The sequence below is a fragment of the Haliaeetus albicilla genome, chromosome 2 (genome assembly GCF_947461875.1).
Source record: "Haliaeetus albicilla chromosome 2, bHalAlb1.1, whole genome shotgun sequence".
Lineage (NCBI taxonomy): Eukaryota > Metazoa > Chordata > Aves > Accipitriformes > Accipitridae > Haliaeetus > Haliaeetus albicilla.
Window position 1 is genome coordinate 62384985 of NC_091484.1, and position 16612 is coordinate 62401596.

At 41.8% G+C, this 16612-nt stretch overlaps 1 protein-coding gene across 2 annotated transcripts in view; it reads left to right on the forward strand.

The window, feature by feature from the left end:
- APBB1IP (amyloid beta precursor protein binding family B member 1 interacting protein) overlaps positions 1 to 13371 on the forward strand; it is a 72530-nt gene extending 59159 nt beyond the window's left edge. The window contains exons 11-14 of one of the 2 annotated variants that reach the window (XM_069777369.1): positions 1468 to 1566; positions 2537 to 2654; positions 6571 to 6668; positions 9055 to 13371. In XM_069777369.1, coding sequence (XP_069633470.1) covers positions 1468 to 1566; positions 2537 to 2654; positions 6571 to 6668; positions 9055 to 9591 — 852 coding nt within the window. In that variant the 3' untranslated portion in view covers positions 9592 to 13371. The remainder of the gene's footprint in view (positions 1 to 1467; positions 1567 to 2536; positions 2655 to 6570; positions 6669 to 9054) is intronic. The other variant, XM_069777379.1, reaches the window with a different exon arrangement.
- Positions 13372 to 16612: the final 3241 nt, after the last annotated feature.

The following is a 16612-nucleotide window of genomic DNA, read 5'->3' on the forward strand; positions in this document are numbered from 1 at the left end:
TTTTCGAATCACAATGTGGCCTCATGAACAGTTGGGTCAGCACAAGCAAGGAAAGCCTGGTGTCTGCAGCACTGAGAGGGGAGCAGGGGCACATGGCTGAGGAGCAAGACCTCTGTATTCAGCTCTGCTTTTGAACCCCTAGATCACCCAGCTGTGGACAGGGTTTGACCTCCACGCCAGGGGTGCCCCATTCACCAGCAGGTGTCTGTGGGGAGACATCTGACACCTACGTCAGCCCCGGGGGTGGTGGGCTGCTGACAGCGCTCTGCACTGCGAGGGATCCTGCTGAGTTCCCCGTGTCCAGCACTGCTCTGCTTTGGGGGATTAACATGTATAAAACAAGGGTCCTTGCTGGTAGGTGGAGGTATGTTTTGAATTTTCAACTGTCCAGCTGAAAAGAGTGGTTTGACAATAGTGGATCCTTGGACCATATTTGGCTGCTCTTTTGTGCGTTCGCAAGATTTCGCTAACTGTGCACGTATAATTTGTAAGAATGTAAACAGAAATGAACGCATAAATGAGGGATAACGAAGCCTTTTCCTTTAGTTTCATTCTTTTCCTTGCATATCAAGAGATGGCAGTATATTATTCCATCCAAGCTACTAAAGACTTACAGCCTTCTCTGCTGTAGCAGGGGAACCCAATTCCTGGGGAGTCTTGGGAGAGGATGTTCAGTGTCAGGCAAGTAGGCAGCCTGGCATTTTGATGATCTTTGAGTTGCAATGGTACGTCACCACACAGCACTACTACATTGATCAGTAGGGGGAAGAGATCCTAAATTGTGTCCAAAAGAAAAAAAGGTTTAAAAATTGTAAAGGTTTCTAGTACAAACAGATGAAATAGATTACTTCTGATGGCGTTGTGTTTTGAATGATCCTCTGTCTAGAACATATGGCAGTATTACAAAACTGTTGGCAAACAACAGCAAGAGTAAAGCAGAATAAAAATATATAGGAAGAAAGCTAGAACTAGGCCCAAAGAAAGGCAGTCATTTAGAAGGAAAAATCTGTTTCAGCTGAGAGTTTATGCTTAAACAAATTTAACATACTCTTTGAAAACTAATTATGTTCAGCATTCAGTCTGGATGCCTTACAGATGACAAACCACAATGAGAAACAGACTTCCTTCCAGTGTTTATACATTGAGTATTAGGCCTTGAACCATGGCATTTGTAGACTTCATTGAACTTTAGATCACTATTAGATTTCTTGAATTCATATTACAATGCATTAAAATTATTTCAAGCAAATGCTGCCAGTGGCAACTCATGTATAGTTCATAATCACCATCTTTTTTATATTTTCTTATACTCTGTTTTTGCTGCTTGTTTTTTTTCCCACATCATCATCAAATTAACGTGATGCCTATAGGTAGCGTTCTCACCGAGGTCAAGGGCAGTGCCTTCATACTTTTGTGTAGTGACTTGATTTCTGTGTTTGTCTTACTTTATGAATCAATATCTTCCAGCACCCCCAGATTCAAAAAGAGTCGCAATACATCAAGTACTTATGCTGCGATGATCAAGCAACCCTGCATCAGTGGGTAACAGGAATAAGAATTGCCAAGGTAAGATTAAAAGTAAATTTCGTTAAATATGTTTTCTGTAAAGTCCTGTCTTCCTCAGGTTACTGGCTGTCATCACATCAACTGGAAATATGGTGACAAGAATGGACATTCATGATAATTTTACCATAGAAAGAAAGAGCAGAAGGGCATGACCAGGATGGATTTGCTGAATGTTCCTGCACCCTATTTATCAGTGTGTTTTTCTCATTAACATGAGGGTGAATTCTGTAGCTATAAAACTCAGGTACTCTTAAAACTCACTCCACAGTTACCTGGCACAATAATAGTATGCTGTGATTAAAGATGTGCAAGCTCTAATCAGTCCAGCTGTGACATTTTTCAAACAGTTCTGCCCAAATTACCTCATTTTCTTCAAAAAGATCTGAATTCACAGACCATTTTGTTTTGCAGAAAATAGTAAGGGAGAAGGTTTTATACATAGCCCAGTATACTGGCTGTAACTGGCGATATAGACCTGCTCCTGTTAGTTATATATTCTTTTCTGCCAGTTCTGCTGTAGGATGACATCCAACAAAGGTGTGGGGTGAACGTCAAATTATTTTGTATCTTACACTGACAGAGCTGTTGCTCTAGAGCCCAGGACTCAGTGTCCAAAGTCTCCAGTCTGAAAATGTAATACCTGGAACCTATTTGAAAAAAGATAATTATTGCGAACAGTTGGTTTTAAAGCCAAGTTTCAAGATGCTTACAGATACTGAAATTATCATAAAATGTGAGAATACTATCAGTAGGACTGTGTTTGGTCACAGGGATTCATGTTTTATTGTGCTGTTGCAGAGATGCTTTCCACCTGGCCCTATACAGAAATAGGCACAGCACTTGTAGAAAGGTACTTTTTAACAAAACTGGGTAGGAAGGAATGGGGTCAGAAAAGTTGAGAGCAAAACGAATGCTTGGCCTATTTCAAGCTTAACACCATACTTATTGTATTATTTTGATTATTTTGCAGTATGGCAAGACGCTATATGATAATTACAAATGTGCAGTGAAGAAAGCTGGCTTGTCCTTGCGGTGGACAAATCAAGGGATGGTGGAACCAGCTGCCCCTGCAGGATCCTTTGCAGCAGGTATTGATGCTGTCACAGCAGTTGAAATCACATTTATTGCCCTCTTCTGTCATCATCAGTGTTGCACATAGTCTTTATTCAGGAAGCTATCCCATGGATTCAGCAAGATGATATCTTCTTTCAGACAGCCCAGTGTAGCTCTGATCTATAGCTAAGCTAGCAGTAGAGCTCTCACTTTAAAGTTAGAACTTGAAGAATATAAAGACAGCCCACCAAAGGTCAATTTAAATCTGCATAATTTAATAAGGTATTTTTCTGTTGGCATCTGAATACAAATCCTTTATCCTCCCTCTACATTTTACAGACTGATGGTCCATGTCTTGAAGTTTGCTGTTTGCCCATCTGTACGCTGGCTTTTCTTCCAATGAGTAAAAGGGATGAGTGTGATATTCTGAGAATAATCATTTCAGAAAGAGATACTTACAGAGTGAGCCACTTTCTTCCCTAGCCTTTTACTGATTTGAGTGATAACAATGTGGGTGTTAGGAGAAGGATGCAGGGGAAGAAAGGATTGGATTATTCTCTAACTTTACTCTTCCAGTAGCTTCATCATACTGCTGTTACCTATTTTATCATTGTACAGATACAATGCTGCATGATACTAGCTGTAACTTGCATGAATGTTTTTAGTTTACATGCTTAAGATACGCTTTATTTATTAGGAAGGACATGCTGGCCAGGTACTTACTGTCATAAGACAGGCAAAGTCAAAATCAGTGTTGGCAGTTAATATTGTGACTTCTCATATAGACAATTCAAAATCCTTCAAACACCTTTCCAAGGCTTTAGTTTACCTTTTCTCAGTACGTGTGAGAAGGGGAAGGTCTTTTTACTATTCCTTGGAGTCAAATCATGGTAATAAATGCACATTTGGGGTAGGGAGACCCAAAACAGACTGTTTTGAGATCAGGGAATTTTTCTGATGATTGTGCGTGGGGGTACTTTAGCAAGGGTGGATGGGACAGTTGTAGAGCATTTTGTGTTCTGGTATTGATGGCAGTAGAGAGGTGGCTGGTCAGTGGGGCTCCACACTGGTGCTGCAGTCTGTACTGGATATGGGCAGGATCAAGGCCTTATAAAGTGTGTTATACATCTGTATAACTTCAGCTCCTGACTAGAATCCGGGAACACTGCATGTGATCATAAAATACACTGTTAATCTTAACTAATGGATCCCATTAAATGTTTAAGTAGCCTGGAAAGATTTCAGTCATGTATGTTGTCTCTATGGAAATATCTCTCAAGGATCATTAGCATTCCAATTGAGGCAAGTCACTGTGATTCTTGCTGTCTTACAGTTATCATTACTGCCCTATATAAAACATGGGGCCCAACTATAATACTATAACCTGAACTGCCTGACTATGAGCAGCTGTTGGCTCATGTTTTGGAAATGGAACAAAGCATGTTTTCTTCTGTTCTGTTTTCAAAAGGCTGTATAGCCATTTATATGGTCTGATTTTAGTATAGGCTAAAATCTGCTATAGAAAACTACAGTCCTGTGTGAGCTTAGCAGGGAACTGTACTCTGTTAACTTCAGTGGCAGCCAAAAGCCATGCTCAGGAAGGCAGGTGGAACTTCTGTTCTTGCCATCTCATGTAGCCTGTATTCTCTGGTCACACTGCTGTAGCCAGCATTCATGTGTTCGCTTACACCCCAAACTGCATAGTCCGTGGTTCTGAAGTGTCCCAAGTGCCAGGCGCATCTCAGGCAAAATATTTTGTTTGCCTCTCTGCCTCACTATGTGTGTCTTTGGACACTAAAAAAACAGTGTATGTTGTGCACCAGCACAATATCATTATGTTTGAAAGATGAAGGATATTGCTTTATTCAGATGTTCCGTATGATTACGAGGCTCAATATTTTGCATTACATATTTTGTGTATCTATAATTTTGCATTATATTTGGACGACCTTTTTTTGCTTAAAACAAATATGAATTCAACATAAAATTTTAGAGAAATTGACTTGCAAAGAATACTATAACATTTAAAATAAAAATAAATCTTGATAATAGAATGCATGAACTGACATATTGGATTGACTGGGGTTCCTTTAGCTGACTGACTTTGTGTATAGCATATATGAAGGTATCTGGCAGGAGTTGATATATCCATTGCTGCTTTCAAGTCTTGCATAGTTTATGAAATCCATTAACAGAAGAAGAAACAGATTACCATTTAGGCATGTCCCAGCTTTCTGGTATATCATATGTGCCAAGTAGAACACTATACCTTGCATTATATAGAGTGGATCTCTCTGCTCTCTTCCATTTAGTTAAATCTCAGCATGACTGAGGGCAGCAATGTCTTTGAGCAGTGGGAAGCCCAACTCCTGCTCTGCTATGACCAGTAGACAACTTGCTCCACTTGTGGGCATGGCCACAGAACCCAGGGATTTACATCTCTCTCCACTAAGCACTTCGAGCCACAAGATTGGTTTTATCTCTTTATTGACTTCCATGTTGGTCCTTCAGCAGAGACTGCAGTTTGAATGATCAAAATGTTACTTTTGATTAAATATGCTGAACAACATGCAGGCACAGGCATAAAACACAAGGACTTAAGACCATCTTCTGTCATCCCTTGGAGCCTAAATAGCCCTAGTAAATTCAGTACACTGCAGAGTTTGTCTTCTCTGTCAATCGTGTGATTCGTAGGCATGGCAATAAAAATAATTTATTCTATTTTTTATCCTATTCATGGAACCTCTTTGCTAATCAGAAAAGTACATGTTAAGATTAAAATCATTGTTGTGCTTAAACTTATATGTAGACAGCTAAGGGTTCACTAGCATCCAAGAAGTACATGAGTTGAACTTCACTGGATCTCAGAACTGTAAATTATAGTAGAGCTAAGGCAGTCATTAACGTTTACAAATGTATGTATCTAGGCACCAAACACTATCTACTACTTTGACGTGTACAACTTCCAAAATCCTAGACTAAACTGGAGAGTTTATTTAATCCTTATCAGACTACACAGGGGCTGGGGATTTTTTCATAATTAAATGCACAAATTTGTCCTTTGGTCTCACATTCACTTATTCCATTTGACAGTACTAGGTTATTTATGCATATCCCTTACAAACACAGCAATGGTGGGCAGACGTTTTGCAGAGCTTTAACTTAGCCAGCTAGCAGATCTTCACTAATCTGAGAACACAGTGAAGTTCACAAATCATCTGTGATTCCAGATGGGGAGAAGTTTAAGAGCTGTTAGCTCATTTACTAAAGAAAATGGATCAGCCCCTCTGTAGGAGTTCAAACCTTCACCTCTCATGACTCTTACTGATATGAAACTATGGTGCTTTTAATCTTTAGCTTAAAGTAAAGGAAGAAAAACATGCAATACAAACAACAGCACACTACAAACTTCAAAATGCTGTTATGAAAGACAGGTATTTAAACAATGGAAGGCCAGAGGGTGGGCCAGTTTGATTTCTGCTTAGCTTCCCTTCCAAAGCTAGCTCCCCTTCTCTATTCCTGTGTCAGCCTTAATGGTCCCCTTCTGTAATCACCATTTACAATAGTCACAAGAAAAAGCTCTTCACTTGTCAACACCTCTACACACTCTGATAATTTCTGTCATATGTCTTCATAATTCTGCCACTTGCACTTCTGTAGGATTGTCAGCTACAACCATGGAGACATGTGGACAGATACTAGTTTTAATATAAGGTATCTTATTGATTTTCCTTAGGTAATGAACTGAATATGAAAAGTCACAAAATAAGCCTGAAGTAGAAAACAGACATTCTCATGGATTTTACTGAATTATGTATAAAAAACAAGCGGTTACTTGGTGGAAGTTGTAAAGATGTTTTTATAGCCCTTTCTTAGCTTGCTATTCCCTGATCTGGTTAATATCACAAAAATGTAACACACTCTTCCCTCTGTCTCCTCTCCTTGTCACAGGTGCTGTTCAGTCAAATGGACAGATTCCCCAAATAGTTCGTCGTTCCAGTGCAGAATTTCCAGAGACTCAGAAGAAAGTGGACACGTTGGAGGTACAGGTCAGCAGTTAACTAGTTAAATGTCACCTGTGAAACAGTTCTTCAAGTTTGTTTTTCTTCACCCACTGTCTTCCTCCCTCAAAGTGCCAGTGTACTGTTGTGTCAAGGATTTGGCTCCTGTGCAAAGTGTCTGGTTCCTTGCTGCCCCTCCTCATGCTTTACACACTGCAAACAGTGTGCCTGTTGCACAGAAGGAAGGAGCCACTGATGGGAGGTGAAGGCACAGCCATCCACCACTTCCATTCTTCAGAACAAATAGCTGTGAGTTCACATAGCACGAACAGGAATGTGCCTACTGGGACAGTCTCAAAGACTCCATGCTGCCAGAACCTTGGTGCTGTTTTCTGTCTCTGCCAGAAAACAGGTCTTGCCTTAGGAACACAAAGGATACAGTAGTGTTTTCAACAGGGAACACTGTGCACAGCTGAAGATAAGCATGTAAGAAAGGATTAAGTGTGAAGATGTAAGGGAAAACATTACATGTTTTCACTAGGCTCTAAATGCATTCCTTGGTTAAGGTTCAAATTTTGTCTACTTGCACCATCTCTGGCTGTAAAAGTATCAGTAGGCTACAGTATGAGGACTTCAAAAACATCCCACAGAAAAAAAACCCTTCATTTGTTTGCAGTTCATTATTCAATCCCTCCACCATGCATAAAGTGCACAGGACAAGGGAAGTGAAATTCTTAGGATTTTTCTGTCACCTGCATTATGTGTCCTAAGCTGCTTGTTTCTGTCTTTGAGTTCCTCCTTTAAAAAGATCCGTTTCTCTGTTCTGAACCTCACTTCCTCTGGAGTAGATCACGTTCTCAGAACTCAGCCAGTGGTTCCCTCCTCCTGTGTCTCATTTACTTCCATCTTTGTAGGCAAGGAGAGTGAGGAAGAGAAGGCATGCATGTTATACTTAGCTAATGCCAGAATTAGTACTGCTGACTGCAGGGTTGCAGAACACTTTTCTCTAGCAGAAGGAAACATGCTGCCTTCTTCATCTGATGGCTTCTACAAGCCTGGAACCTAAGGATCAAGCTGAAATCTTTCAGGGTGCACTGTGCTACAGTTAGAGCACTAAGCTAGCTGGATCCAAACTGATAAATTAGCATAACTAGAAAGTAATGTGTTACAAAGCTTTGTTTTCGGGACAGCAGGCTTCTCCACAGGTTTGCAAGAATAGATAGCATGTTTGTGTAGTAACTGTCAACAGCTATCAGTTGTTACCTGAAAAAAAAAAAAAGGAGCAAATTATATTCAGATATCACCAAATGGGCTTTATTTATCTTCAGAGTGTCGACTAGTGAACACAATTTAAAAGAAAAGCCACCTAAAAGTTTGTCAAAATAAACATCTCCATAATGAACTGCTATCCTACATTGTATTTTTCTTCACTTGTATGATGGATACTTTGATTCATTTTTCCTTCAAAAAAGTTGTCAGAGGGTTTGAACATCTCGTGACCTTGCAGACATGGCTAGAACTTAGTGGCTTAAAGGACCTGTTTGTCACACTATTGATTTGAAAGTGGAGAAGGTATGTGCATGTGCCTTGCCCAGCAGGCGGAAGACACCCTTCCTCAGGCTTATCAGTGGCCCTTGCCAGGTCACTGGTGGAGTATCTTTCCCGTGCTGTGCACCACGCAGAATTGTGACAGATGGCTTTCCCAAGTGCCTCTCTGCACAGTGCTTTGCAGTGCTCTGCCTCCCACATGGAGGGGCCCCACTGCACTACCCTGTGGGTGAATGCATGTCACACCATGCTGCAGAGTGCTGGGGACAGTGAATCCAGACATGTAAACTTTAAATTCCCAAATCTCTCCAACTTCTTCCCAGTTCACTGCTGTTGTGTCTAATGAGTTTGGCAGGGATAGGTGACTTCATTATTTTAGCTTTATCCAGAGATCCAGCAGTCACAGCTAGAATGGGAGATGGAGGTACAATGGGGATGAGAGCCAAAACTACTCTGCTTTTTATGTTCTCAAATCTTGCTCAGTACTTTTGGATGTAAAAACATAGCACAGATCTTTTTTTTAAGTCTTCATGTTCTCAGGGAATGAACAGCAGGGTGGAACATCAAGAAAGTATCTTTAATGTCTTACTAACTGCAATTCTTTGAAATTTTAAAAGCACTCATTTTCTGAGGACAGGACTCGAAGAAGCACTATGAATACTGTCAATATGGAGGTTTCCACTGTCAAAGCTCTGTGGGCAGCTCCAGAAAGAAAACAAAATACTATTTGCACTCTTTAGACAAAATGTATTCTACTTCATTTTGCTGTCTGTCTACTGTACTCTTCTCGTACATTTTCACATCTTTTCACTGTTCTTAGGCAGTGGCATTAGTTTACACATGCATTGACTGTGTCTTGTCCTTTTATTCCTTCTGCTTATTAAAGGATAAGTCAAATAACGTCAGTGCACCTGGCCTGGCACAGTCGGTGATGAGGCCACAGAAATACCAGAGCAGGGGGAACTCACTGCAGCCCCCTCCTCCACCTGAAAGGCGGTCATCTGCTATTTCTGTTTCACCAATTCTACCCTCCAAAATCAAACGAGACAGCGGCGTTTTCCTAACAGATCCAGACAGCTTTCCAGCACCACCACCTACACTGAAGATTGATTTTCCACCACCACCACCACCACCATCTGATTTCTGTGAACCTCCTCCTGATTTTGTGCCTCCACCACCACCAGCGTCCAGCAGTGGTAATGTAGACCTGCCATTACCCCCTCCACCTCCACCTGTCTCCAGTAAGCCACCACCTCCGACAAAGAAACCTGTGCCACTTCCTTCAAAAAGGCTAGAAAACACAGGACAAGCTGGAGAGCCACGGTCAGCTGGGCCACCTCCAATAGGGGGTGGAGGCAAGCAAGCAGATTTCATGTCTGACCTAATGAAAGCTCTTGAGAAGAAAAGGGGCAGCAATTCCTGAACTCTGGGAGCAGGTGGACTTCAAGCCATAGCTGGTTTTGTGAGGCATCATGGAAAGTTGTGCTGGGTCAGGCTCCTCCAGGAGGAATTCTCCTTCAGAGTTCCTCCTGGGGCTCTAAAGAAGTGAGGTGAAGTGCCCTCTGTCCCCCACTTTGTCCCTATAACCTGGTGTGCGCCCCTGCCCCCCCCCCCCCCCCCATTAACTACCATTCTAGCATCAGACCGAGGTAAGAATTGGCTGTAGAGTCTTGCTTCACTCCATCAGGACAGCCAGGGATGGTGGAGCAGCACTCGCAGAGCCAGCCAGTGAGTGAAGTGCATCTTCTCTGGCTGCCTCTCTAGTAGGATTGGAGCTGAAGGAAAAAATACAGCAATGTTCTTGTGTGAATGTTGAGAAGTGGGAAGATTCCTTTTCAATGAATTCCCCTTAAAATTTCTTTTATCAGAAAACTCCCAATTGTGGGGTTTTTTTTAAATAATAAGACCCCAATTTCTTTTTCAAAAACAGTCTGTCTTAAAAAGTAAAACCTCAGCTAGATTATTCTGAGATGCAAGGCAGGACCAGAGCCATTTCCAGACAGTGTCACCCCAAACGTTATACACTCCTGCTTCCATATGCAACTCCAGTCATACCCATCAGCACTCAGTTGCTGCCTTTAAGTCTGGTTTATTTGTTTAATCTTAAACAAAGAAAAAATTTTATTTTGAAATCTTGTGTGCTTCCCTTGGTAAGCAGGGATTTTTTTCCTGTTGATTAACATTTGTCTTCAAACTGTACCTAGCAATAGTCTGTCTTCTGAAAGCCTTTGTAATTATCTTGTACCTGATACGAATGTCTCCTCCTACATTTTTTTTCATTTTTTCTCTCATTTTAGTTCTCTGTTGTTCATTTAGGCAGCATTCATTATTAGTTCTCAAAAATAGCTTCTATTTTATATCTACACAAAGTGTCATAGTTAATGAACAGGCATTTTACTAGCAATTGGTACCACTTCAACTATTTTAAAGAGTTTTTGCCTATACTTTCTAGTCTTTATTTTTATTTCTTCCAGTCTTTGCCTCTTCTCATGCACATGATCTTCTAGGGTATCATAAATAGTACATTTCTGTATTTTGCAATACAAATAGCATAAAAAGCGAAGTGTGCAGTCTAAATAAATACATATGAGCAGCTGGCAGAGGAGGGGGTGAGAGCACTGCTGTTTGTCAGACTGGAGTCCTAGGTCAAGAAGTGGTGGTGGGAGGCAAGGGAATGACAAGCTGGTGGCAGTGCCACGGCCTAGGAAAGTTTTGGGTCGTCTCTAGTCTTATTTTGGCTTGAAGTTGGTGTGTCAATACCCATGTACCTGCAGAAATGTGAAGGTTATAACCACATCTTTATAAAGTGCCTTTCCTTTTGAAATTACTACCTTTTTTTTTTTAAAGCTGAAAACAATAATGATGTTATGAACCACATGCATTTCTTCCTGCCACTGAAATGATTTGCTTTAAACACTGTGGTAAAGCCCACAGCTGTGTCATTTCTAGCGGAAGAAGCGGCTGCTTGAGGCAGACTGATAAATGCATCTGTATGTGGGCAAAGGCGGTTGTGGTTAGTATTCCTCCCTGGTTTTGAGCTTGAAAAAAAAAAGTAAAAGCATTTTAATCGCAAGGTTTTACAAGATCGTATGTGTGAGAGATGGTAAAGAGCGAGATACGTATCTGCGCAGGTGGCGGAGAGTTGGGGCATTGCCTGCAGGGGCCGCTGTTTGAGCATAGACAAGGAGCATTAAAAGTGCGTTGACAGTATGGTTTAAAGGAGGCCCACCCCCACAGCAGTATGTCACACCACATGTTCCCATGTTGACCCCACTCCCCGGTGGGGTCTTTGGTTTAGGTCAATTATCTGACCACTCTGGAAGAGGTAGGGAACTTTTTTGGCTCTCCAAGGTCATGCAGGTATATCAGGCTACTGAGGCCTGGCCTTCACCCCGACATGCCTTGCAGTCTCTGCGCTGACTGACATCAATGACAACATTGTCAGTAGAGTCCAAAAGTGTAACACTAACCGAGGTAATCGCTGGCTGTTACAGCCCCACATCGCCCCAGAGTTGCAGACCCTTATCTTCCACACTGTCCACAAGTTCACAGCACAACGGGCCACCCTTTTATCCAAGTACGGACAGCAGTGCTGGCTGGCCCATCTCGCTTTTGTTCAGGTGGTTCCTACTATGTTTTGCACATTTTGATGGCTGCATAAGCATAGTCGTCCATAAGACAGCAAGGACCAGGACTTTGCTATGACAAAGCACAAACCACAAGCACTCAGGATCAGGGAGCCAGACCTGTGACAAGTTGGGGCAATGCAAGGCAAAACATGCCCATCTCAGCACTAGGAGGAGCAGGTGGTACCTGGTCAAAGCAGTAGGAGCGAAAGGACGGGCCCTTGGAAGGAGCCGATATGGAGGGTGGTGATGGACACAAGAGGAACTTGGGGATGCTTCAGCTGGGGAAGTGCCAGATGAGTCACTAAAAAAAGTTTATGTGATGTCCCGCAACTTAATCTGTTTTCAGTGGAGACAAGTTGAAGCTAAAGGATATTTTTCCTGCAGTAATCATGCCCATCCCCAGAGTTACTCAGGTGTAGCCATGAGACAACCGCTCCCTGTTTCCTCCTTCCTTTCTTTGGTTTGTCAGCCGTGTAAGCATTGGAAGAGTAGTTAAATCTCACATCAGGGATATGGGGACGGGGGGATGTCTTACGACTGCTGTTAACCATTTCTTTGCTCTGCACCCTATGGTTAAGGAGCTATCATTGTTAGCAAGATGCTTCAGCTTGTACACCTCTGTCTTTACCGCTAAGTAAAAGAAGATGAGGATGCAAGCTTGAGCGCTGGCCTAGTGCTCACCTGTACTGCCAAAGCGGGCCCAGGCGCAATTCAAGGAACTGCCTAGGACAGGAACCGTTCCCAGAAGACAACATGGACAAGTCTAAAGCAAGTTTCACTCCCCGTACAGAGATTCCCCTGTGGTGCAGATATGGCCAGTTAGGGTACCAGTCTGTGGGCCAAGGGACTAGTTCCTGGCCCTCTTACTTACCAATACAGACAGACCCCATGCAACTCTTGCTGTCTTCTAGCCCCTTTGCTTTCACTGAACTGAGCAAAAAGCTCTCATCAAGAGAACTATGTTCACCACTAACACAAATGTCACCTAGAAACTTTGAACTGACATGCTAGAACATTCAAAAGGTATCTCATCATCTCTGAACAGCCAAACTGAGAAATGCTCTCGAGACCAGTGCAAGGCTTATAAGCTTAGTACAAGCTTTAGTTCCAACTGCAGGAGAAAAAATATTAACTAGCTAAAGGTAGCAGGGTTAAAACTAGGGCTTAAAAAAAAGGGGAGGAGATTAATGTTTCCCAGTTGCTTTCCATATGTAACTGAGGTAAGCATTATGCAAAAATCACTGAATGCTAAGGAGCTGGGTATCATTTTCTGACAAGGTATTAGGAGTGCACATCTTCAACACGCTTACGTGACAACAGCTGCCTGCTATCCAACTATTTTTAAATCAAATGAATTTTCTTTTATGAAATATACACTCAGCATCAAAATAAAGCAGAACACGTCCTTAGAAAAAAGATGCACAATAAGCTAGTTTCTCTGAATTCACAAAGCACTAAGACTTCTACATGGATTTCTTAGCAGTCACTCTTCTCACCAGAAGTCTCAGACTCCTGCCCTGTTTCCTCCCTTCTCTTTTGTTACGGTACAATAAACTCAAATTTTATACATTCTACATCTGCAGTCAGTCGTAACTCATGCACTTAATCTTACACAAAAGAAAAAGTTGAGCTTTCTTCGACACAAAAAGAATCAAAGCCTACAGATAACTCCAGAAATCAATTAAAATGCTGTGATGATTAGACCTCTATCAACTATTTTGTGTATGTACATAGTTGCATTGAATTTCTGAAATGTAAGTATTCAACTCCATTCAAAGAACAGAGCTACCACCTTAATGATACACAATTATCTGGCTTTATTTGGTATAAAAAAGATGCTGCAAAATACAAAAAGATCTTCCTTTCCAAGACTGTAAATCAAAGCATTTGTAAAAAATAGAAATGAATCCTTCCACCTCTAGCTAATCTATTGCCATATGAAATAATTGTCTTATTCCTGTAGATCATGGTAGTATGTACACTACTAGAGATTACAGTATTTTAGTCTGAAAAGATCTGACACTGCAGCATGTTATTTTTAACCTTTCTCCATACCTCAAGTGGAAGCAGTCTCAGCAGCTGTCGTCTTCTTTGGGTTCTTACGTCACTGCTACGGAAGAAGGACCTACTTCAAGCGACCATGTTTCCATCAGTCCTTAGGATTAGAAAAGTTACAGTCATGTGGAAAAGTCCACGTGTGGGGGATCAACACTGCTGCTGCCCCTCATAACTGTCCTCTGATACAGAAAGAGGACAAGAGTACAACTAAACACCTGCTTGATTACCAGCCACGGTATTTTTTATTCCCCATCTGCTCTTGCATCACTGCTGTGTTTATGTAACATGAAGGAAGAGGCAGCTCCGGAACCACAGGTGGAAGCCAATGATTTTAGGGAATATATCATGAAACACAGTATTAATGCTTACATTGTCCTAATAAAACCATAACGATTAAAACCTAGAAGCGGAAGGGGAGGTGGTATAAAATGCTGAGCATGATGTGGCTCATTTCTCTACTTTTACAAAACATAGTTAAAAGGTAGTGTTGAGATAACTATTCATGTGTTCTTCACGCACTCTTTGTCAGGCACTTTGAGAGTGGAAAAGTAGAAACTTAAATGGATCGTGGCAAAACTACAGAACAGAACTATTATTTATCAGTGATTATTGACGGTCTCACGGTAACTGGGAAACAGGCATGTTCTGTTTGAGGGAGACACGCAGAACAGAACAGATTCATATCGTTAATACTTAGGAATTCTCATGGTCTTGTGGAATATTCTAAGGCAGTTTGATCACCATTAACAGTCAGTACTGACTATTATGAAATCAGAATAGTTACTAAAAACAGGCACTATAAACTGCATGGTAAAACTAGGGGAAAAAAATAATGGAGATTTGCTTTCACATAAATCAAGGAAAGAGGACATGACTGAGTCCATGGATGAACTCCTGGAGAAGAGATGTAGTTGACCTACTCTCTTCAGCCAGAGGAATACGTGAAACCATTCAAATATTTTTTAGTCACTGAAACTTTCTAATAATGTAAATTTTTTCCACACTAACTATATTTCCAGAAATAGATTTGTGAAATGCTAATTATAGCCTCTATTTCAGAATCAAGTAGCACTCAAATTTGGAGATTCTAAACCAATCCATTTTGGATTTGGGAAGACAAGGTAACGTCAAGAAGTAACAAAGCCCCCAAATTGTTGCAGAGGATCCACAGGGGACATCACACACAGACCAATGTGATCAAGTGAAGCCCATTTACTACAACTTTTAGCATAGTTATATACCTTATGCGCTTGTGCACGCGCCTTATACAATACTCTGATTGGTACAATACCCCGTTTCACGCGATGCTATCTTATCCTCTATTGGCTGTGCAAGCTTCTTCACGAGGTGTCCAGCAGTTACTTATCTCATTCTTCGGCATCCAGGAGTTGTTGGGCAGGCTCTTCTTATCTTCCTTTTTCCCAGCGTACAAGGACACAGCGTCCTTGTCCGCTTCAGCACTTTGTAAACTTATGCTTCGTTCCCAGCTAAAGGCTGGATTGCTCACATGCCCTCGCCCAGCCAAGAAATCCTCAACAAATCTCCCTTTTTGTTTTTGAGCAATCCAGGCTTGCTTAATAACTTGGGATGACTTTTTTTTTTTTTTTCTTAACAAGCTAAACAAGGTAAAATTATTACAATAGCTAAAATCACAATAACTACAACAATGCCCATAATTCTTTAAGCCAACCCGTTACCCCTAATGACCCGAACCATGAGGACTATGAGGAAGATGAACCATCCATGCATTCTTGTGCCATCTTGCTCTGTGAACTCAGCCCAGCAATCGGTAGGTGCCAGCTTTCCGTGGGCGTCCCCACAGAGGCAACGATGGCCTTACCGTACACCAGCCCGATGCTCTTCGGAAAAGCCCGGTATTTATGCATTTGCAGAGGAACGGGTTTCAGCACACGTGGCTAGCGGGTGCCAAAATCCGCCTCAGTTGCAACCTATGACGCATGTGCTCGCTGGCCAGGCATGCTGCACGAGTCATAGCCATCTTGTCTGTTGGTTCATGGGCTTTATGATGCGGTTGCGATGCACAGAGAATCTTGACCTGTTATGTTAGCCAAGGTGACCTATACGTTAGTTTTTGGCTGAGGTGGTATTCATATTGCCGCACCATCTATGATGCTCCAGATGATGATGGTCGTACAAATCGAACAGGAGTCCGTCGTGGGCCTGTATCTGTGGAAACACAATCAACCTCATTCCCAGGTTATTGATGGAAATAGACCTTACCCCTAATTTTGGCTTTAACTAACTTTTACGTTTACCCCACACTGTCTTCCCGTAATCACACTATGTTTAATCAAATTATGCTTAACACACTTTTTACCTAAAGCAAGTTCTATATACAATAAGGCACGCTGTTCTAAGTCTTCTACAAGTGATAAATCCTTATAATGCCCTAACCAAAAACCTCTCTGAAAGACTCAATGTCCGCTAGTCCTCTAAAGTGTAATACTCTATTAGTCAGAATCTGTCGGATCAGTGGCTCCAGCACCCGCCGGTGCCGTGCCAGTTGCCGTTGGGACAGTTCCGGGTCCAGCATCAGTGCGAAGCCATGGCTTGACCCACTTAGCCAGGATCCAGCGAAGGCCTCGATCTGTAAGCAGACACATATACCCTCTCCCAGTAAGTTTTATTTCTGCTGGTCTGCACCATTTCCCGGATTCTGGGTCCTTATACATTACCATGATTCCTGTACTTTGTTGCGTCCTTTCCGCCTGTAAAAGAGCATGATGCACTACCATT